The following is an 18,731-nucleotide window of genomic DNA, read 5'->3' as shown; positions in this document are numbered from 1 at the left end:
AAATGATGACAGAATTTTCATTTTTGGGTGAACTATCCCTTTAAGATTAATGTTTAATGCTAACGATTACATTTAAATTATGAGTGTTTTTAAAGATTAACTTTAAGTGAGCGTTAAGTGACAGCGTAGTTAATCTAGTTGTAAATATACATATATGCTTCCAAAAAAGTCTAATAATCAATATGGTACCATTTTCAAATATTTCTGAAAATGACAAATCAACACGTTTGCTTCTGTGCACATTTATAGATCAACATTCCTGATTGGCTGTACCAAAGGCGTGCATCATTTTCTTTTTTCTTTCTCTTTTTCCCCAGGTGAGGTCCATCAGGTGAAACCCAGCACTGCACAGGGTAATGCATACAGCCCACCTGACCCCTGAGCTTCTATCTATATCTCTCGGCTGCTGAGAGCCCCATGCCTGCAGTGACTCAAACACCCCTCACTTAAAAAAACATAACCAGAGTCTTTTCACTGAAAAATGCATACACATGCCTGGTCTGGGTGTGTATATGCTTGTCAGACTGTGCAAAATATATGTATCTACATGTAGTTGTAGGCTATACAAACAACACGGGTATGTTAGAGTTTCCAGAGTTTACAAATTTCACAGTACACTAGAGCCTTCTGACTTCTTAATTGTGATATTTTAATTAAAACACAGAAAAATCTAACAATCTAAAAGAAGAAATACATCAACAGTTGGATGTTTATCACTGGATAGTGCAAACCCCAAGAGAACAACAAAACATAAAGAAAGAAAATTCAGACAAATATAAGGATACAAAGAGAGATCTTTCATTTCGTAAATGTGCATTTTTGTGATAATGAAGACTGGGATTGGCATATTAATTAGGACGGCACTACATTATCATTATTATTTCTTCCTGCAAATATACACATACAATGATTCCAAAAACATAATGTTTTAGTTGGAGGGTTTACAAAGGTTTTGCTTAAGGCGCTGGTTCACCACTCTGCCCTCAAGGCATCTATACTTCTCAAAACAAACCATAACCAACCAAGGCACCTGCTTCACAACAACAAAATGAAGCGCCATACATTACAATTCCTGTCACTCATAAAACCAGAATGGGCCCTCATCACTATTACATCCATCCATTCAGGAATCAGCAGGAGCCGGTCACATGCTACCTTGAAACATGAGTCTGTGTCTCACAAGGACATCAACACATATAGATCTACATATTTAGCTGTAACATATACAAAATAACCAACTATGTCCATCAGTCAGATGCATCAGCATTTTAATTAAATCAGAAACAGCTTTCAATTAGTTAGTCTAGGCCATGGCTGGGCAGGAAGGCTCTGTGTCAGGAAGCTGACTCATAAAGCACCAAAACTTTGTTTTTTTCCCTTTCTCCTTGTCTACCCTCCCTTCAGGGGAAGAAGTGTCTGCTGAATGAGATCTACCAGTGATTAAAAATGAAGAGAGGGAGAAAAAAAAAGAAAAAGAAGTATAGGCTATCTGACCTTCTGTGAAGCGACTGCGCTTCCGGCCCTGGACACAAACTGTTATGCCATTGACACCTGGCTCCCCAGCATGGGATCAGTGGCGCTAAAAAACACTGAGGATCAGCAAGAGGCTCTGCAAGTATCCTACTCTGAAAGCATTGGCGTCATATCTTGCGTATAGTTTTAGTCAGTTTGGGCTTTTAATTTTGGGTGTAAAATATTCAGATTGGCATCCTAAATTAGCTTTTGTTCAAAGTTCAGCATGAGCTGCTGAAGCCCCACCTCAATATCTCCGTTTACGGTGTGTTTGACATCAGAACCGCGAGACGGTGGGAGGGCAGATAACAATCATGAATTTATTCTCAGAGCCTCGTTCTCACAAGTGAGGAAGCATGAAGGTGAAGGTGTTTAGCAGAGAACAAAGATATCTGCATCGTAAAACAACTTCCAGAGTTTCCCTTAAGCCCAGTGCCCTTATTAGCGCACCTGCATTAAATGCGATTGTGACGCTCGACATCCCGTCATGTGAGCGACCAGGCTTCTGTATGAAAATCTGGTGCAATAAATTACGGAGAATCATAATTCAAATAATGGCATGCCTGCGGTTTCTGAACTTTCATGCAAACCCCAATCAAGACCATGTTGCTGTGATGAGTCATCGCTCTATCCAGCTGTCCACGGGGCATACATCTGATTAGCAAGCCCACACTCACCCAGTAGGCGCAAATGTAAATATTGTTATAAAACCCTCAGTAATAACTCCCGTGTCTTGGAGAGGCTTTACTTTATTTATTTTTCCCCACATTTCAGCAATATTGTTTGATGGAGACCGCATACTTAAATATCAGTTATTAAGGCAAGCATTCAGGTGTGGGTTTCCAGAAACCATTCTTCAACTTCAGGCTTTTTTTTTTATCTCCCATGAGGAGCTACTTGCATCATTAGTGTAATTATCCTTCACATTGTTGGAGTTATTTACCATCAAAGAAGTGGGTGTTTTGCTTCACCTACTGAGCTGCAGAGTGACACTCCGCACTGTGACTAATATGCCACAATATTTAAATTTTTTTCCCCTGGTCCCTGAAGCGAGAACAGCGTTTTCAAAAAAATAGAAAAAAAAAGATCACAAATGACATGCAAATCAAAGTTCAAGGGCTGCTGTGGAGGTTGCGTTTCCTGTAGAACAGTGCATTTCTTAAAAGATATACATACAGGAAGCGCAAAAAAGTGACCAGCATCGCCACGGGGGTGGGGGTTCAACGGGTGTGTTGCCGTGGCGACTCAGAACGCTTGAGGGCCTCAGCTGAGCTCCCACTTAAGAGGCTGTCCCCTCTGTGCCAGCTTAGCCACCTGGTACAGCCAAGATACATTTGGCTAATGATGTCACGGACTCTCTTTCATGCCGCGCCCCCACCATCACGGCCCAATTGTCTATTCATGAGAGTAATGAGAAGTCAAGGAGAGGGAGAGTGAGAGACAGACAGACAGAGACTTTGCTCATGGCCACTGATAACCTCAGACTAAACTTGCAACCTTATGAGGCTCGGGCTTAATATCTGGCCATCAATCAGCTCTGCCATCCCTTGCCGGAGTGTTTAATTACAGAGATCAATTATTCCCCAGCCTCGTCTTTCAGTGGGCCACCCTCCTCAAAAAAAAAAAATAAATACTGCCACAAGCTGAGGGAGGAGACAGCGGCTTGCCAGGACAGACCAGAAATATCCCTAACACAACATGTCCACCAGGAGAATGCCGTCTGCACCTTACCTAAGATCATGGACCTATTTGCCATGCATGACCGGTGCGAGTGTAACATTACATGAAAATTTATTGAGGTCCGCTGCCTGTCCTACTGGCCCTGTCAATGTGCTGACGTCATGGCTTGTTGATAAATACCACAGCGTCAGCATTGCCGATTGCCATCATCGGGTCTTTCACGGCCGGCCATGGCATTCATTATTATTTTACACAAAGCATTAAAGGGATAGTTCTCCCATTAATGAAAATTCTGTCATCATTTACTCACCCTTGTGTCGTTCCAAACTTGTGTGGAACACAGAAGACGTCCACACAATGAAACTCAATAGGGTTCAGTGTTGTTTTGGACCACATTGACTCTGACAAAAACAGAACATTCTTCAAACATTCTTCTTTTGTTCTCAGAACAAAAAAAAAGTCATTTTTGGAACACCATGTGGGTGAGAAAATGAGTTTCCATTTATTGGTGAACTATCCTTTTATATTTTGGTGCAAAAAAAAAGTAAAAAACAATGTCTTCATGTTGGTGGTGTGAACAAAAGATATGCACACAAATGACAGCAGGTGATATTCTACCTCAGTGAAAGAGGAGAAAAGAAGGTGCGGCCATGATGTGCATCTTGTCAGAGGGTCACTTATCGCCGGTCTCCGTGGTTTATGCAACTCTAAGAGCTCATCCCATTACCGCCATCCAGTTCTCAATCACTGAAAGACAAACTGTTCAACTAACCCCAGATCAGCCCGAAAGGTAACTCCAGCCAATTCCCGAATCCTCTCCCGTTCTCCAGACTGACAGCTCATTAATCTCCCTTGGCTGCAATCCCTCCTCCCGGGTGACAAAGCCTGAGCCAGAGCAGAGGATTCCCCAATGCCTGGCTGTGTCCATCCCCGCTGGTCCACCTGCCTGGATCAAACACTCTCCACAGGGAGGGGACAAGATGGTAAAAACCAGAAAAGGGGGGTGTTGGGGATTTTCGACTGGCAATAAAATAAAACAAATCACTTCCTGTCAGGGTGTGTTTTTACTGAGTGGGCGTACAAATGTGTATAACCAGGCGCTAAGAGCAGGGCCACTAAATGAGACAGGACATGAATAAAGCAGCGGCTGGCTTCGATTGTTCGTGGGCAGGCTCCAGGGGAAAGCCGGTACCTAGGAATCTATCACAGGAGATTGGCTAGTTCGTGGGTGGACGTCACAGAGTAAAAAGGCCCTTTGGTGAGATCTGAGATTGGGCCTACCAGATCGCAGTGTATAAATCTAATAGACAATAACATATGCCCCTTCACCGAGGAAACTGGAGGGAAATGCACACTGTCAATAAGAATGAGCCTTTTGTTTATAAGCTTACCTCAGGACATTCTAACACCATTATGCTCCTCGGCTGGGGGGTAAGGTGGAGTTTAAAGTTAAAATACTTCCTCAGTCAGTTTAATGCACAGAGACAACTTTAGTCACAACATAGCTCTGTATGTTTGAGCAGCCTGACATAGCAACACTGACTCAACCAACAGCGTTATTTGGGGGTGGGGCAGTCTGTTTGTCCAACCAATGGCAGATAAGCAGAGTGATTGGGGAATCCAGTGTTTACCATAAACTGATTTATTTGTGGTGGACCGAGCAACAATATCAACACTGATCTCCACAAATATTTTTGCACAAATTTGTCCAAAACTCATGCAAGAATCGCAAAATATGGCTTGATTAAACTTCAAAAACTATGATTTTATCGAATAAATATGAGTGCAGCACATTTCAGAGTCAAAACGTGGCACATTTAGGCACGTTTATGAGAATGTATCTCTGAAGGGAACCGACTGTCTTCAGAAAAGTGTCGATGGCATTTTCATTACATTTTACCTACTTATAATGTCTGATCAATTAGTGTTTATGAGCACTGTGCTGCTTTGTGTACTGCCGTTACGAGGGAAACTGCTGTATTTCTGCCATTCCAAAAGCGCCACCTACTGGCAGAGAATTAATTTGCATTTACAATAAGCCCGTTTGCTGTTTGTGTTAAGACCAGTGCAAAAATCAATCCATATTTTTAAGCAGTTGTAAATGTGAACCAGTGGATAGCTAATATTCCCTCTAATATAAAAATCTAAACAAGACAGTAAGATATGTTTATGTTTTAAATTAATACATTTAAAAATTTAAATTGATACTTTTGACTCATCCTTTTTCATAAAAAATTTTTAAAGGCTGAAATGTGAAGTTTTTATAAAAATGTGAAGAACTGTAAATCATGTTTGTTTTTACAGTCATATTACGGTTTAATTTGTTACCATAGACGTTGCTCATTTGGTATTCATTTTATTTGTGCAGGTCTTTAAAAAGGTGCTTAAAAGCCTTAAATTTGATTTTAAAAACCTTGCAGGTACCCTGACATAGGCTAACTGATATCGATTGTAATGTTAAAGGGGTCATATGATGCGATTTCAATTTTTCCTTTCTCTTTGGAGTGTTACAAGCTCTTGGTGCATAAAGAAGATCTGTAAAGTTGCAAAGACTAAAGTCTCAAATCCAAAGAGATATTCTTTATAAAAGTTAAGAATCAGCCACGCCTACCTAAAACGGCTCGTTCTAACATGCTCCCACATATCTACGTCGCTATGTGGGAAGATTTGCATAACGCCACCCAAATGTTCACGCAAAGAAAGAAGGCGTAACTTTTATTCTCGCTGTAGTTTTGTTGTTTCCGCCGCCATGTCGTAAAGACGCTGTGTGTTTCGTTGTGAAAGCGAAACTACTTTGTTTGGCCTTCCAAAAGAGGACGATATCTGCTTCGTCATGCCTGGAGCTGAACTGTGCTGGTTGCTGAGGAAATACTACAACTTTGCGCTGTGGATCGCCAGATCGGCTTGCACCGTGGATGAAGTGGAGTCTAGCCCGGAGTCGTCACATGTCCCTCCGGACGCTCCTTCGTCGAAATCCTTTGTAAAAATCGACGCGTTTCAGAGAGGCGGGGCATAGAGGAGAAACAATAATGTACAGTATGTGGAAAATAATGTGTTTTTTGAAACTTAAACCGCATAAATACATTTCATTACACCAAATACACAAAATACTGTTCTTTTTAGCAGCATCATATGACCCCTTTAACTCTGATGCTCAGTGTTTGCTCCTTCAATCCAGATGAACATTGAAAAATATTTTCCAAAAATATTTTTTTCAGAAAGCACCTTAAAATAGCATATTCACACAAAGGGTGCAAAAAAAAAAAAATTAGAGATGTTAACGTGGGGGAGATGATTAATTATGTAAATAAAGTTCTCCGCAATTTAAAATATTTGCATTGGAGCATTTTTTTTTTTTTTTTGTATTATAATACAAAACAACCCAGTGCCACCACAAATAGAGCGTAAGTCTGAGGGAAACACTAGAATCCTATTTAAACAACAATTACACATGTAACTCTCTCAAAGTTTTGTGAAATTTTACATTTAAAATTTTAGATTTCAATTGTGAATTTAATCAAAATCATCTATTTGTCATCCTCTGCAAAGCCCCTAGTCATAAAAAAAGTTCAACCAGAGGCCAACTGTTATTAAAGCTCATATGACTAAAGACAAGAGAATATGATGTATGGATACACCGATAATACATTTCTGGCCAATATATCAGTAATTATTTTCATGTTATAGCCGATAACAATAAATGGCACATATTAAAATTCTACAATATTTTGTCTCAAATATGTCTAAATAAAACACAAAAAAAAAAAAATATTTTAAATGTAGGGATCGCAACATTTTAATGTAGAGTATGATAAATAGATTTTGAACTTTGGTAAACATTTAACAGTGTTATTAAATTAGTGTTTTATGACAAAGGAAAATTTGAGGAAATAAAGAGGAAATTATTTTTGGATATTTCATATCCAAAAATCAACTGTTAAATTAAAATCTCTAATATTGGATAACCAATATGGTACAGATATATTGTGCATCCCTAATATTGTTTGCATCACATTAAAGTCACACAATGCCCATTTGCCATGAAATGCCAAGCCTCTGTCCTGCCTCTCATCCCTATTCACCTTTGAAATTTCAATGTTCAGATGATGAGATGTGACTGAAATTCATAACAAAAACTGAGAAGACAATAAATAAATGTACATGCATCTGTAATGTTAGTATATGAAAAGCCAGGGAGAAATTCATGGTAACGCATGTATACAGGCCTTTTGGCCTTTCCAATTGGCACTAATAAGAGACAGCAAGAGAATCTTTAGTAAAGGGTCACATCTGGTTTTGAGATTGGTCTGAAATGGCAAGGAATGAAAACGCTGAACCTGTGCACTTCCTCATATCAATCTGCTACACTCAGTTAAGCTCTATGTGCACTTGAAGATTGGGACAGAGAAGAAAAGGTGGAAAATGAAATGAAGTAAAAATGAAATCAGTCTCGCTTCAATTTTCATTTAATTCTCCTCGCCCTACACACACGCACGGCCTGGAAAAACTAATCCAATTGAACGAAACATTTAAACCAATTTCCAACTAATTTCCAAACAGAAGGGAGCAAGGCATTCAAGGTTCGATGTGGACATGCATGTATGTTCCCCTCAGACATATGGAAATTCCCACTCTTTTCCGCCGTCTTTTACTCTGCTGCTATTGTCATTCTCAAATGGCTTCCACATTACACCCCTGTAATCAAACTGTAGGATTCATACTGCTCATTATTCAATTAGCCAAATGCTACAATCACATCCTGATGGCTAAGATAATTAGTGTAAAATGGTTACCCGGCTGGCAAAGTGGATCTGCAGTTCAAGGTGAATAGAATATCCAATTGTACCAAATGTAATTTTTTCAAGGCTAATTTGGTGGCTAATGAGGCTGCTCTAGTTTGGGTAATTTATGGACGAGTGGAAGGTAAAAAAGGCCAGAATGAGAGAGAACAGAGAGTTAACAAAGAATTTCCTCTCTCCCTCTGCTCATTCTCTCCGTCAATGGAGGTTTCTATAAGACACAAAACAGGTTCATGAAACTGACAAACTGAGAATGCGAAATCACAGGTCACTACAGTTTCATATAATATTTATTGTTCCTACTTTTACACACTTCGATATCTATGCTGTGACATCTATCTTCACGTTTCAACAGAGCACAAAACAAAACCATTCATTTTCTCCATACAAAAAGATTTGTGATTTAACTTACATTGAAATTATTTACATTGTAACATTTTATGATTAAATTATGTAATTTGTCATAAAGAATTTAAGCACACAGCACCTTTGTCTTTTTCTGACTTTGAGGTAGTGTCTTGCTTTGAATCAAATGTCATAATGTTATGATTCATCTCAGACCTGGTTGTTTTGGTTCAAGGACTCTTTATACAATTTCTTGAAAATGCCTGCTGGAGAAAAGAAATGGGAATAAAAAAAAAAACTTAGGAAGGAATTGGAATAAAATACCTACAGAAACGAGGCTGCAGAAAAAAAGTCAGTGGTCACTTTTGCACTCTATAAGAAAGTACTGAAGCCAGTACAGTTTCATGCTTGAAATCCCCAAAACAGGGCTGGGAATCACTAAAAACAGTTTTGTAATGGCTCTGGGTGGTAAGCTAAATATGGGTAACCTTCCCTCAACTGTTTCAACAGTTCCCATGGCAATATGAAAACTTGGCGTGGGCCACCACACACGTTGGTGATACCTGTAAGCAGAATGAGAAACAAAGTTTGCAGCTGTCAAAGTGTTCATTCTGGATTTTTTGTGGTAATTATGCCACTGCAGGTAAAGTGAGGCTGAGTAAAACTTCTGAAATGTGAGCACGGGAATAAATTTAATACACAATAAAAAAAGAAACCATGATGTTGTCTTAACCGGATGTTTACAAGCAAAATGTTGTCAAATAAATAAAGCACAGACCATATGTCATCACAGAGCATTCAAGGGCAATCCCGCTTACAGAACCAATTTTGATGGATTGTAAGTGAAATCTCTACTCTGCAGCTCCCATGCAGGGGGTGATGCGTGAAAGCCCTTCACCTGTGCTGCGTAGGAGGTGGCGGCCGGCTGAAAGCCTACATTTACCCACTTTGGTGTAATTGCAGCGTTTACTCTTTGATTGCCAAAGAGCTCCATTCATACTTACTCCTGCCTCGTTGGATGAGAGCTTCTGCAGTGGGGTTGATTGCTTTACAATGGCAGATCAAAATATTAGAGTGATCCCTCTGAGCAGTCACAGTAAGCGTTTGACTAACAGTTATTATTACGCTGTCTGTCAGTGTAATAATAAAGGAAGCTAAATTGTTCAATGGGGGGAAAAAGAGCTGGTTCATGCTCTTCTAATAATTACCAATTTGCTGCTTGCTTTCTATATTTTGATACTAAAGGCCTCAAGCTATAAAAACACATCTGACTAGAAGGCCGAAGCCATTTCAGTAAAAGCACATCTTGAAATTCTGCTGTAACTCCCATTAAAATCAATATTACGCAGCATGTAAAATACCTGAATCATTTCTCCACGTGTCAGTTTACTCATATCGGCCAAACCCTAGATTTATAGTGAGAAATTGCTTGTGTATATAATGTACATAATTACATTTTAAAACAAATTTACTTAAAAGCATGTTCTGATATCCTTTCGCCCCATTCTCTGGGAGGAGACATTATACTAGGAGTTCTTTTGCCAACAAACCACTATGGTTGGGAAAATTCTGAATTTAAAGAACTGATTCACTTTCAGTTCACGTGTGTGAATTTGAATTCATTTGGCCACAGTGAAATGGAATTTAAATAGGAATGACAGGAGGAGAAAATTACAGAACTGCAATTCAAAGAAAGTGAATGTGTAATTTGTGGAAAATTAGGAAAATTTAGAAGGTTTTGAAAACACTTTAGAATAAGATTCGATTTGTTAACATGCATTAAGTATTATGTACTAACAATGTATTAATTACTAACTTAATTTCTACACATATTAATAACCAAGATGACAAAATGATCATTAATGTATGAAAAACGTGAATTACTAATGAACAATATGATATTTATAAACTAACATTAACCTAGATTAATACATACTGTAGAAAAGGTTGTTCATTGCTAGCTCATGATAGCTAATGCAATAACTAATGTTAACAAATTGAATTTATTGTAGTGTTACCAACACCTTTAAAGTTTTACTCTTTTTTTTTTTTACTTCTAAGCAAGGCCATCAAGCCAACATTCAAAGTTTATCTTGACAAAATTTGTAATTGGAAAACTTGGAGTTTTATGATTTTAAATTCTAGTTCCCATTTGCTAATTCAGTTCAATTTTAAGAAGCAAATTGGAATTCAAAAAGCATTCTCAGTTCAATTTAAATGACGCACAAGCCCGTGAGATACATTCACACATCTGTGAGATTACATTCCTTATTGAAGCACAGACGGTCTGATTATTTTTTTTTATTTGTTTTTTTTTTGGTTAAACGCAGGCCTTTGGCAGGCTGTTTCTGCACCAGTTGGCCCATGGGCGGATAGTGAAGTTAAGAGGTGCAAACCTTAGTCAAGAGCGGTACTGTGGTGCCGAACGTTCTGCCAACAACCCAACAGTGGTGCCATCACTGACTCAGTCACTGAGCCGGAGCCCCCACCTGCATGAGCAACACTTTGAGCTGTAGGACCCAGTGATGCCCATCTCAAGCTGCCCACTAGAGCAGAAGGCCCTTTGACTCACGCCCATCTGGCCTGCTAGCACGTTAGAGTACGCCAAGGTCTGTGAGCACACTGAGAGCAACTTCCCTACCCTTCCCAAGAGGGGACAGTTAACAAATCAGGAGTCCTAAAAGTTTTGGTGAGAAGTAACTTTTTTTTTTCTTGTCAAGACGTCATGTGGTTAACAGAGGCGATGACAAGTCAACATTCCGCCTCCAGGTTTTCCCACATACATACACAAATACACAAACACAAAAGTTCAATGTTGCACCCTGTGTAGGAGTTAAAAAGGATGCACGTTATGGTCTTCTTCATTAATTATTTCCATCTAAACATGTCACGAATTACATGATTTCTGATGATACTGAAAGTCAAAAAAAGATATTTGCACCAATATTTTGATTTAGATCAGATATTCATTTATGCATTTAACATTTTACAATCTTTTCTCATGAAATCAGACTTTATAACTAAACACACTACTTTTCAAAAGGTTGGAATAATTAAGGTTTTTTTTTTTGAAAGAAGTCTCTTATGCTCACCAAGACTGCAATTATTTAATTAAAAATACAGTAAAAACAATTATATTGTGAAATATTATAACAATTTAAAATAACTGTTTTCTATTTCAATATATTTTAAAATGTTATTTATTCCTGTGATGGCAAAGCTGAATTTTTAGCAGCCATTACCCGGGTCTAGTGACACATGATCCTTCAGAAATCATTCTAATGTTCTAATATATTTTAATATATAATAAAATAGAAAAGTTATTAAAAAAAATAATAAATAAAAATCTTAATTATTTCACACCAGTAGTGTACTCTCTACAACATTGTGTACATAGTGTACTCACTAGCAAACATTTTAGGGGTGCAACTTTGTACCTTATTTACCCCTAAAAAGTTCAGTATCCATAATCACAGACCATATACGTCCATAAAGCAAATGACACAAATGTGGCCTCACAAACAGCTAGATATATAGTCAGTGTAAACATTTAAACTTGGTGAAAGCTGATTCCTGATGAAGAGCTGACCGACCTGGTTTGATGTCCAGAAACTGCAACACCTCCTTCACCATGACTGGTGTGTGAAAGGGTTTCTCACTTTGGCTTGACATCTCCTAATTTCTGAACTCAGAATCAGGACTTGAAGTCACTGAGCCAGTATAGTGCCTCACTGGATGCCGCAACTTCCTCCAGCATCGCCTGAACATTTTGGAGTTGTTGTCAGGAACAACGTCTCCCAAAGTCCGTTTGCAGGGTGCAACCATGAAATGACTACAATATAGAGGCATTTGGGTTCTGCGCAGAATAGAGAACATACCAATGTATTAGATATTTCACGAGAATAATACTGACAAGCTATAAAATCCAAGAAGTAGGCCTATCATGTTGTCAAACGTGACATCTATCTTACCTACTTTGTAGCACTCATTAAAGGTTTAATTAAAAACTGAGATATTTGAAACTCACACAATACAAACATTAAAAATGCAAATATGGTGTGAACATGTAAAAGTCATAAAAAACTCTTATGTCTCAAACTCTTATGTCTCAGCACTTACAAGGACATGTGCAGGACGCTGGAGGCAGGGTTTGTCTGATCATAGTCAGATTTCAAAGGAAGTGCATGTACTTGTTGGCATGTCTGTCAACACGTTATGCATTTTAAATACATAAGACTCCGAACACCATATACAGTACATCATAGTCAAAGGTTAGTTCGGAAACATCCAACTTACAATGCAAACCAATAAAACAACACAGCAGGCTGTGAATTAACAATTAATCGCTATTATCCTATTAAACACGGTTAGTCCTTTATTCAGTGTTGTGGTGGAGGTACTTGAGTGCAGCTGACTGCTCCCGGAAGAAACAGTCCTGTAACAGGACTAGCATTTCAGATCTGATACAATCGATGTATCTTGGAACATCTTCTTCTTTTCTTTTTTAATGGCGGTTGGCAAACCCACTTAAAAGGTGCATAATCTTGGAACATCAATTAGCAATCTTGACAGTATTCTGTAGCGATGTTTTACATATGTAGAAATATGTGACTAGATGCATATGTGTGACACTTCGGTTTATGGAGATGGTCCTCACTGCAGAACACAAGATCCAGGGGGCGAGGTTGGATCCAGATCCAAATCCTCCCACCTTACCTAAACCTACCCGTCTCCACCCCCTGATCCCTAAACCCACCCATCTCCACACCTAAACCCAATCTCCACCCCCTAGATGTGGATCCAACCACGCCCCCCTGGATCTTGTGTTCTGCATAGGGCTAGAGGGGATCATCGGGGCACATTAAATCCGTGACATATCTGTATAAAATAGTTCAAGAACTCTCTAATTTTGGTCACGTGTGTATTAAGATTAAATATGGCACGTAAATTCAATCCCGCAAAATGACATTCAAAGTGTGCTAATAACAAACTTAAACCTGCCATATATTACGTGGTTTAGGAATTCTATTTTCAATTTAAGAATACATGTTATGCTTTATTCCACCGTGAATTAAATTCTCTATGGCCTAGAGCAGGGGTGCCCAACCCTGCTCCTGGCAATCGATTGTCCTGGAAAGTTTAGCTCCAACTCTAATCAAAGACACCTGCCTTTAATTTTTAAGTGATCCTGAAGACCCTAATTAGTTGCTTCAGGTGTGTTTGATTAGGGTTGGAGCTGAACTTTGCAGGACAGTCGATCGCCAGGAGTAGGGTTGGGCACCCCTGGCCTAGAGATTCCAGTCGTAGCGTCACACGTCCCTTGACGTAAGAATGTGCTCGTCCAATCAGATGCAGGTACACAACAGCAGCTTGTTTTTGAAATCTTCGTGCTTGGGGCTTTGGTTTTGCGTACTATCAGCTCTAATGTTGTCTTTAAAGTTAAAAAAGGGAAATAAAACATTATCTTAATACCATAGTCAAATCATTCGTCTTGGATTCATATTGTATCAAATGGTAGGTCATACACATTTTATAGCACTGACTTAATCTTTTGTGATTGAAATGAATGAGATGAGCAGTTAGCTGCTGCTTTTAGCGCAACGCTAACGTAGCAGATACTATTAACTAATACACATAAGAGTTTTAAAGTAAAAAAAATTAATTCAGCTGAACTTCACAGACATATGGGTCTGATGATATAGTCGATTGATGATATAGTGAATGGCCCTTTGTTACTGCGCCGTTACAATAAATTAGCACCGGTTTGCAGGTATCAGCCATGCCTTACATTAAACCATGTTATGTACAGTCTATAGGAGAATCTTATTGGCTGACATGTAGTATGAGGTTTAACGTGAATTTTATTATTTAAATTCCCCTTCTGTTAGAATTTACTTAAAGGTATCATGCCACAATAAAACAAATCATGCTTTTGCCAGCATAAGCATACCTAAGATAAGGATACCTCTGTCTTGGCATCCAAAAGTAATTGAGTAGAGATTGTGAAATAAGTGCCATCGGAAAATATGGCATTATTGCTACTATTTTTAGTTTAGTTTATTTTATTTTTTTTTACCTACATAAAGAGGTAAACGTTTTACCTACAGAATACTTATTTGGAATATGCCTTGTTTATATATGTCTTGTTTTTAAATTATTCTCTTGTGTTTTATAGATACACAAACCTTAAGGAGCAGAGATTTTCAGTGGGAAGGTGTAAAATAGGACAATGTCAGATGGTGAGGTGTGCAGCCACATAAAAGTGGTGGTCCGTGTCCGGCCTTTAAACAACAAAGAAAAGGATGGAAATCTCAAGAGGGTTGTCCACGTTGTTGACAACTACATGCTTATATTTGATCCTAAAGAGGAAGAAGTGACATTTTTCCGGGGACAGCGGGTAGGCAACAGGGATGTGCGGCGCAGAGTCAATAAGGACCTCAAGTTTGTGTTTGACAGTGTTTTTAGGGAGGACTCTTCACAGGTGGAAGTTTTTGAGAACACCACTAAAGCAATAGTGGATGGTGTCCTGAATGGCTACAACTGCACTGGTGAGATATTTTATTTCTCTTCATTGCATTTGAAAATAACTTTCTGTGCCATGTACTTGATTTCAGAAGTGAAACCTAGATTTATTTATTTTGGCCTGACAGTCTTTGTCTTGCTAGAACTTGATGCAAAATGTGAAAGTGTCAGTAACATAAAATTATTTCATGATAAAATATTTAATGAATTAAAGTGCCTGGTGCCTTTTTCACATTTTGTTAGTGCTACAAGAGCATGGCCTTTTAATTTGTACTGTTTTTCCCCCCCTCCATTTCACCATGTTAGAGGAATTGTGCATGGTTGGTGTTTTTATTTATCTTGCTAATAATATGGTCATTTATGGATTTTATTGATGCTATTAAAATTTTTGCCACTATTTGATCCTTCTCATGAATATAGGCTGTTCATATAGTTGATGATAGCTGGTATACCCTATAATGATTTTATTCATAAATATGTGTCTGTTTGGCCAGTGTTTGCTTATGGAGCTACAGGAGCAGGAAAAACGCACACAATGTTGGGTAGTAGTGATGCTCCCGGAGTGATGTTTCTCACTGTGAAAGAACTGTTTGCTCGCATGGACCTCATCAAGGAGGACAAAGTGTTTAACATAGCCTTTTCTTATCTTGAGGTGAGGTTTAAACATCAATGTGTTTAATTAATTCATTTAATAATTACATTTATTAATTAAGATTTGTTTGTTTTTATGAATACTTTTGGGGGGGGCTTTACTGATAAAGTTCCAAAATTGGGATTTGTAAGATTTTTAAAAATGTTTTTGAAAGAAGTCTTATGCTCACCAAGGCTGCATTTTTTTTTTTTTTGATAAAAAAATTATAGTAAAAAGTAATATTGTGAAATATTATTACAATTTAAAATATGTTTTAATATATTTTTAAATGTAGTTCATTCCTGTGTTGGCAAAGCTGAATTTTAACAGTTGTGCTGTTTAATATTATTTGTGGAAACTGAGATAAATTTTTTTATGAACAAAAATTCAATAGAACAGCATTTATTTGAAATATATTTTTGTAACATTGTAAAACACTTAAACCTTCGCTTTTGTTCAATTTAATTAAATCTTGCTGATTAAAAATCTTAATTAAAAAGTTCTTAATGACCCCAAACCTTTGAACAGTACTGTGTATGTTTTAAAGGTGCATTCATGGTTATTTATTTAAAATGTATAGGTTATATTTAGTTAAAATACGACAGTCATCTTAGACACTTAGCAGCATTGATGCAGAAGCACACAAAAACAAAATATTTCAACTTTAATGCAAATTTTGGAAGTACCTTTTTAATGAGAGAAAAATACTGAGTGCATCTTACAAAAAGTGCTATATTTGTGTTAGTTCTGGTTTATTGTACCTAAAGCACTGTTAGTCAGTCAGCCCGTTTGTGTTTTGAGCAATGAGTTTTTTGCACTTTCTCCTGAACAGGTTTATAATGAGCAGATTCGGGATTTGCTAACTAACTCTGGTCCATTAGCGGTGAGAGAGGACGGCTCCAATGGAGTTGTTGTTCAAGGTCTCACCTTGCACCAGGTGAAGTTGGGCTGCATATGTCATCTGTGCATTTTCTTTGACCGTGATTCATCTCACCACAAAGAATTGTTGTTGATTTGCCTTGTCTGATGGTGTGTGTGTGTGTTATCTCATTACGTTGTAGCCCAAATCTGCAGAGCACATCCTTGAAGCTCTTGATTATGGTAACAGAAACAGGACGCAGCACCCCACTGACATGAATGCCACGTCTTCCCGCTCTCATGCCGTATTCCAGGTACAAGGCTTCTCGCAATCTCGTCTCTTTTCTCTGTAAATATCACATCCGGTTCTGTGTAACTGTTTTTATGCTGCTAGATCTCATTCTGTGTGCGGTCGCCTCCGTAGGGTTTGAGCAACTTTACATTCATCATCTTGTTTTGATATTGAGCCTGAGCTACCAGTTGACTTGCGTGAATGAACAATTTCCAGGATTTTTTGTGTTTCCTGGAAGATTTGACGAGGCAATAATAAATCACGTTGGTTGGCTTCTCTATTTATTTTATTTCTAGACTCTAAAATGTAGTTCGTTTAAAAGCAATAAAGCTTTAATCATCTCTGCAATCCAACATCTCAGTCATCTATCTATTGATCTGGATGTTTCAGAGTTAACTGCACAGTTCAAACCAGTGTCAGCTGACTTATAAAGTTGTCAGGCAAAATTATAAATATTCAGTATGACTGAAAGATGTTCTCATGCCATCTTTTTTTTTGTTGTCAGATCTACTTGAGGCAGCAGGATAAGACAGCCAGTCTCAATCCAAATGTTCGTGTGGCCAAGATGAGCTTAATCGACCTGGCCGGCTCAGAAAGGGCCAGTGCGACCAATGCCAAGGGGGCTCGTCTCAGAGAGGGGGCCAACATCAACCGCTCCCTCCTCGCCCTGGGGAATGTCATCAACACGCTTGCCAACCCCAAAGTAGGTCTACATCTCCAGTTAAGACTGAGGGATTCCCCAGAGCTTGTTGAAAAGAGATCTGTTTTATTATTTCAGATTTCAATTGGATGTTGAAAACATGGGCTACGATTTGATGAAATATGTACACTTCTTGTTAAAGGTTTGGACAGAATAGTTGATTTTTTGGTGTGATTTTAAAATGTTTAATCCAAAGGCTTAACACCAAGAAAAATAACTATATTAGTGTTCACACAAACAGGCCTGTCGCAATAATCAATATATCGACTTATCGTGCAATATATGTACATGACCTCAATAATTTTTGGTGACGCAATATATCGCCCATTATATTTACTTAAAAAAGAAAAGAAACAGAGAAAAGAAGGTCAGGGAAAAATCTGTAGGTGGAAAAATAGCAAAACTCGACTAGCAAAACAAACTTGTAGCCAATCAGCAGTAAGGGGCGTGTCTACTCATGATGTGGAGGAGAGAGCGTTCAGTGCTCACATTAGCGAGCCGAGCGACAGAAAGATAGAGACAAACAAAAGATAAAAAGCAAAAGAGGAAAACATCTGCGGAACAGAATTTGTCGTGTCGTGCCACGCCGCATCCAGTGTAGACCATAGATATGTATGGTGTAGACAACATCACTGATTATAATGAGTTCCATAGTATTTTGTCGCGCATATGTGGATACATATCCACTTGTGTCCGGTGTAGACACAGTGTAACATTGGTTTGGCTTTGTTTCACAGAACTACTCGTTGTCTGGGTTGTGTACTGTGTGGGGCGGAGCTATCAAAATATGGGCGGGACCCTTTTGGGGTTAGGGGCGTGTTTGTTTTGGTGATTTCAAATGTCAACATTGGCTACCAGAAATCGCTTACCCCACCTTTAAAGTCGGATGGATTCTGATCGGCCGTCAATGTTTTTATCATTCATCAAAAAAGAAAAAAAAAATGGGAAAAAGTTGTTCTGAAAGTGATTACGACGATATTTTTCCTCTGTCGTTATCACAATAGTTGTTATGTGGACTTCCTTGGGTTTTTTATAGAAGTAGAACAGTTATTACAACTTTATAGTTATCATTATTTTATAGATTCATATAAAAATTGTGCCCATAAATATGTTTATAATTTTTTTTTGGTCTCTACATGATCCATGAAATTTATTTTGATAAATGATGATAAATAATCACTGTTTGGCAAATTTGGAAATGCTCACATTATTGAAACCATACCATTAAATGCTGATGTAAAACCTTGCAACCACATTAACACAAGCTCTTAACATATTTAAAATATTTAATATGATATGCTACCATACCTGTTGCATTCTTCTTTCTTTTGCATCTTGCTGTGTGGCTTTTGCCAGTTTCCCTTTTTTTTTTTTTTTTGTTTATATGTTTTT

The 18,731-nt window shown here is 38.1% G+C and overlaps 1 protein-coding gene and 1 pseudogene across 2 annotated transcripts in view; one reads left to right on the top strand and one right to left on the bottom strand.

Annotated features, from left to right (window-relative positions):
- The window catches only part of LOC107700364 (probable methyltransferase-like protein 15), a 74,161-nt pseudogene extending 61,976 nt beyond the window's left edge, over nt 1-12,185 (bottom strand).
- Nucleotides 12,186-13,603: 1,418 nt separating this feature from the next.
- The window catches only part of LOC107700457 (kinesin-like protein KIF18A), a 29,173-nt gene continuing 24,045 nt past the window's right edge, over nt 13,604-18,731 (top strand). The window contains exons 1-6 of one of the 2 annotated variants that reach the window (XM_016502108.1): nt 13,604-13,691; nt 14,512-14,884; nt 15,353-15,510; nt 16,322-16,426; nt 16,551-16,661; nt 17,145-17,342. In XM_016502108.1, coding sequence (XP_016357594.1) covers nt 14,566-14,884; nt 15,353-15,510; nt 16,322-16,426; nt 16,551-16,661; nt 17,145-17,342 — 891 coding nt within the window. In that variant the 5' untranslated portion in view covers nt 13,604-13,691; nt 14,512-14,565. The other variant, XM_016502105.1, reaches the window with a different exon arrangement.

The sequence above is a fragment of the Sinocyclocheilus anshuiensis genome, unplaced genomic scaffold (genome assembly GCF_001515605.1).
Source record: "Sinocyclocheilus anshuiensis isolate Anshui unplaced genomic scaffold, SAMN03320099.WGS_v1.1 scaffold154, whole genome shotgun sequence".
Taxonomy (NCBI): Eukaryota; Metazoa; Chordata; class Actinopteri; order Cypriniformes; family Cyprinidae; genus Sinocyclocheilus; species Sinocyclocheilus anshuiensis.
The sequence above is the reverse complement of the archived record's forward strand: the minus strand, read 5'-3'. Positions and strand labels throughout refer to the sequence as shown.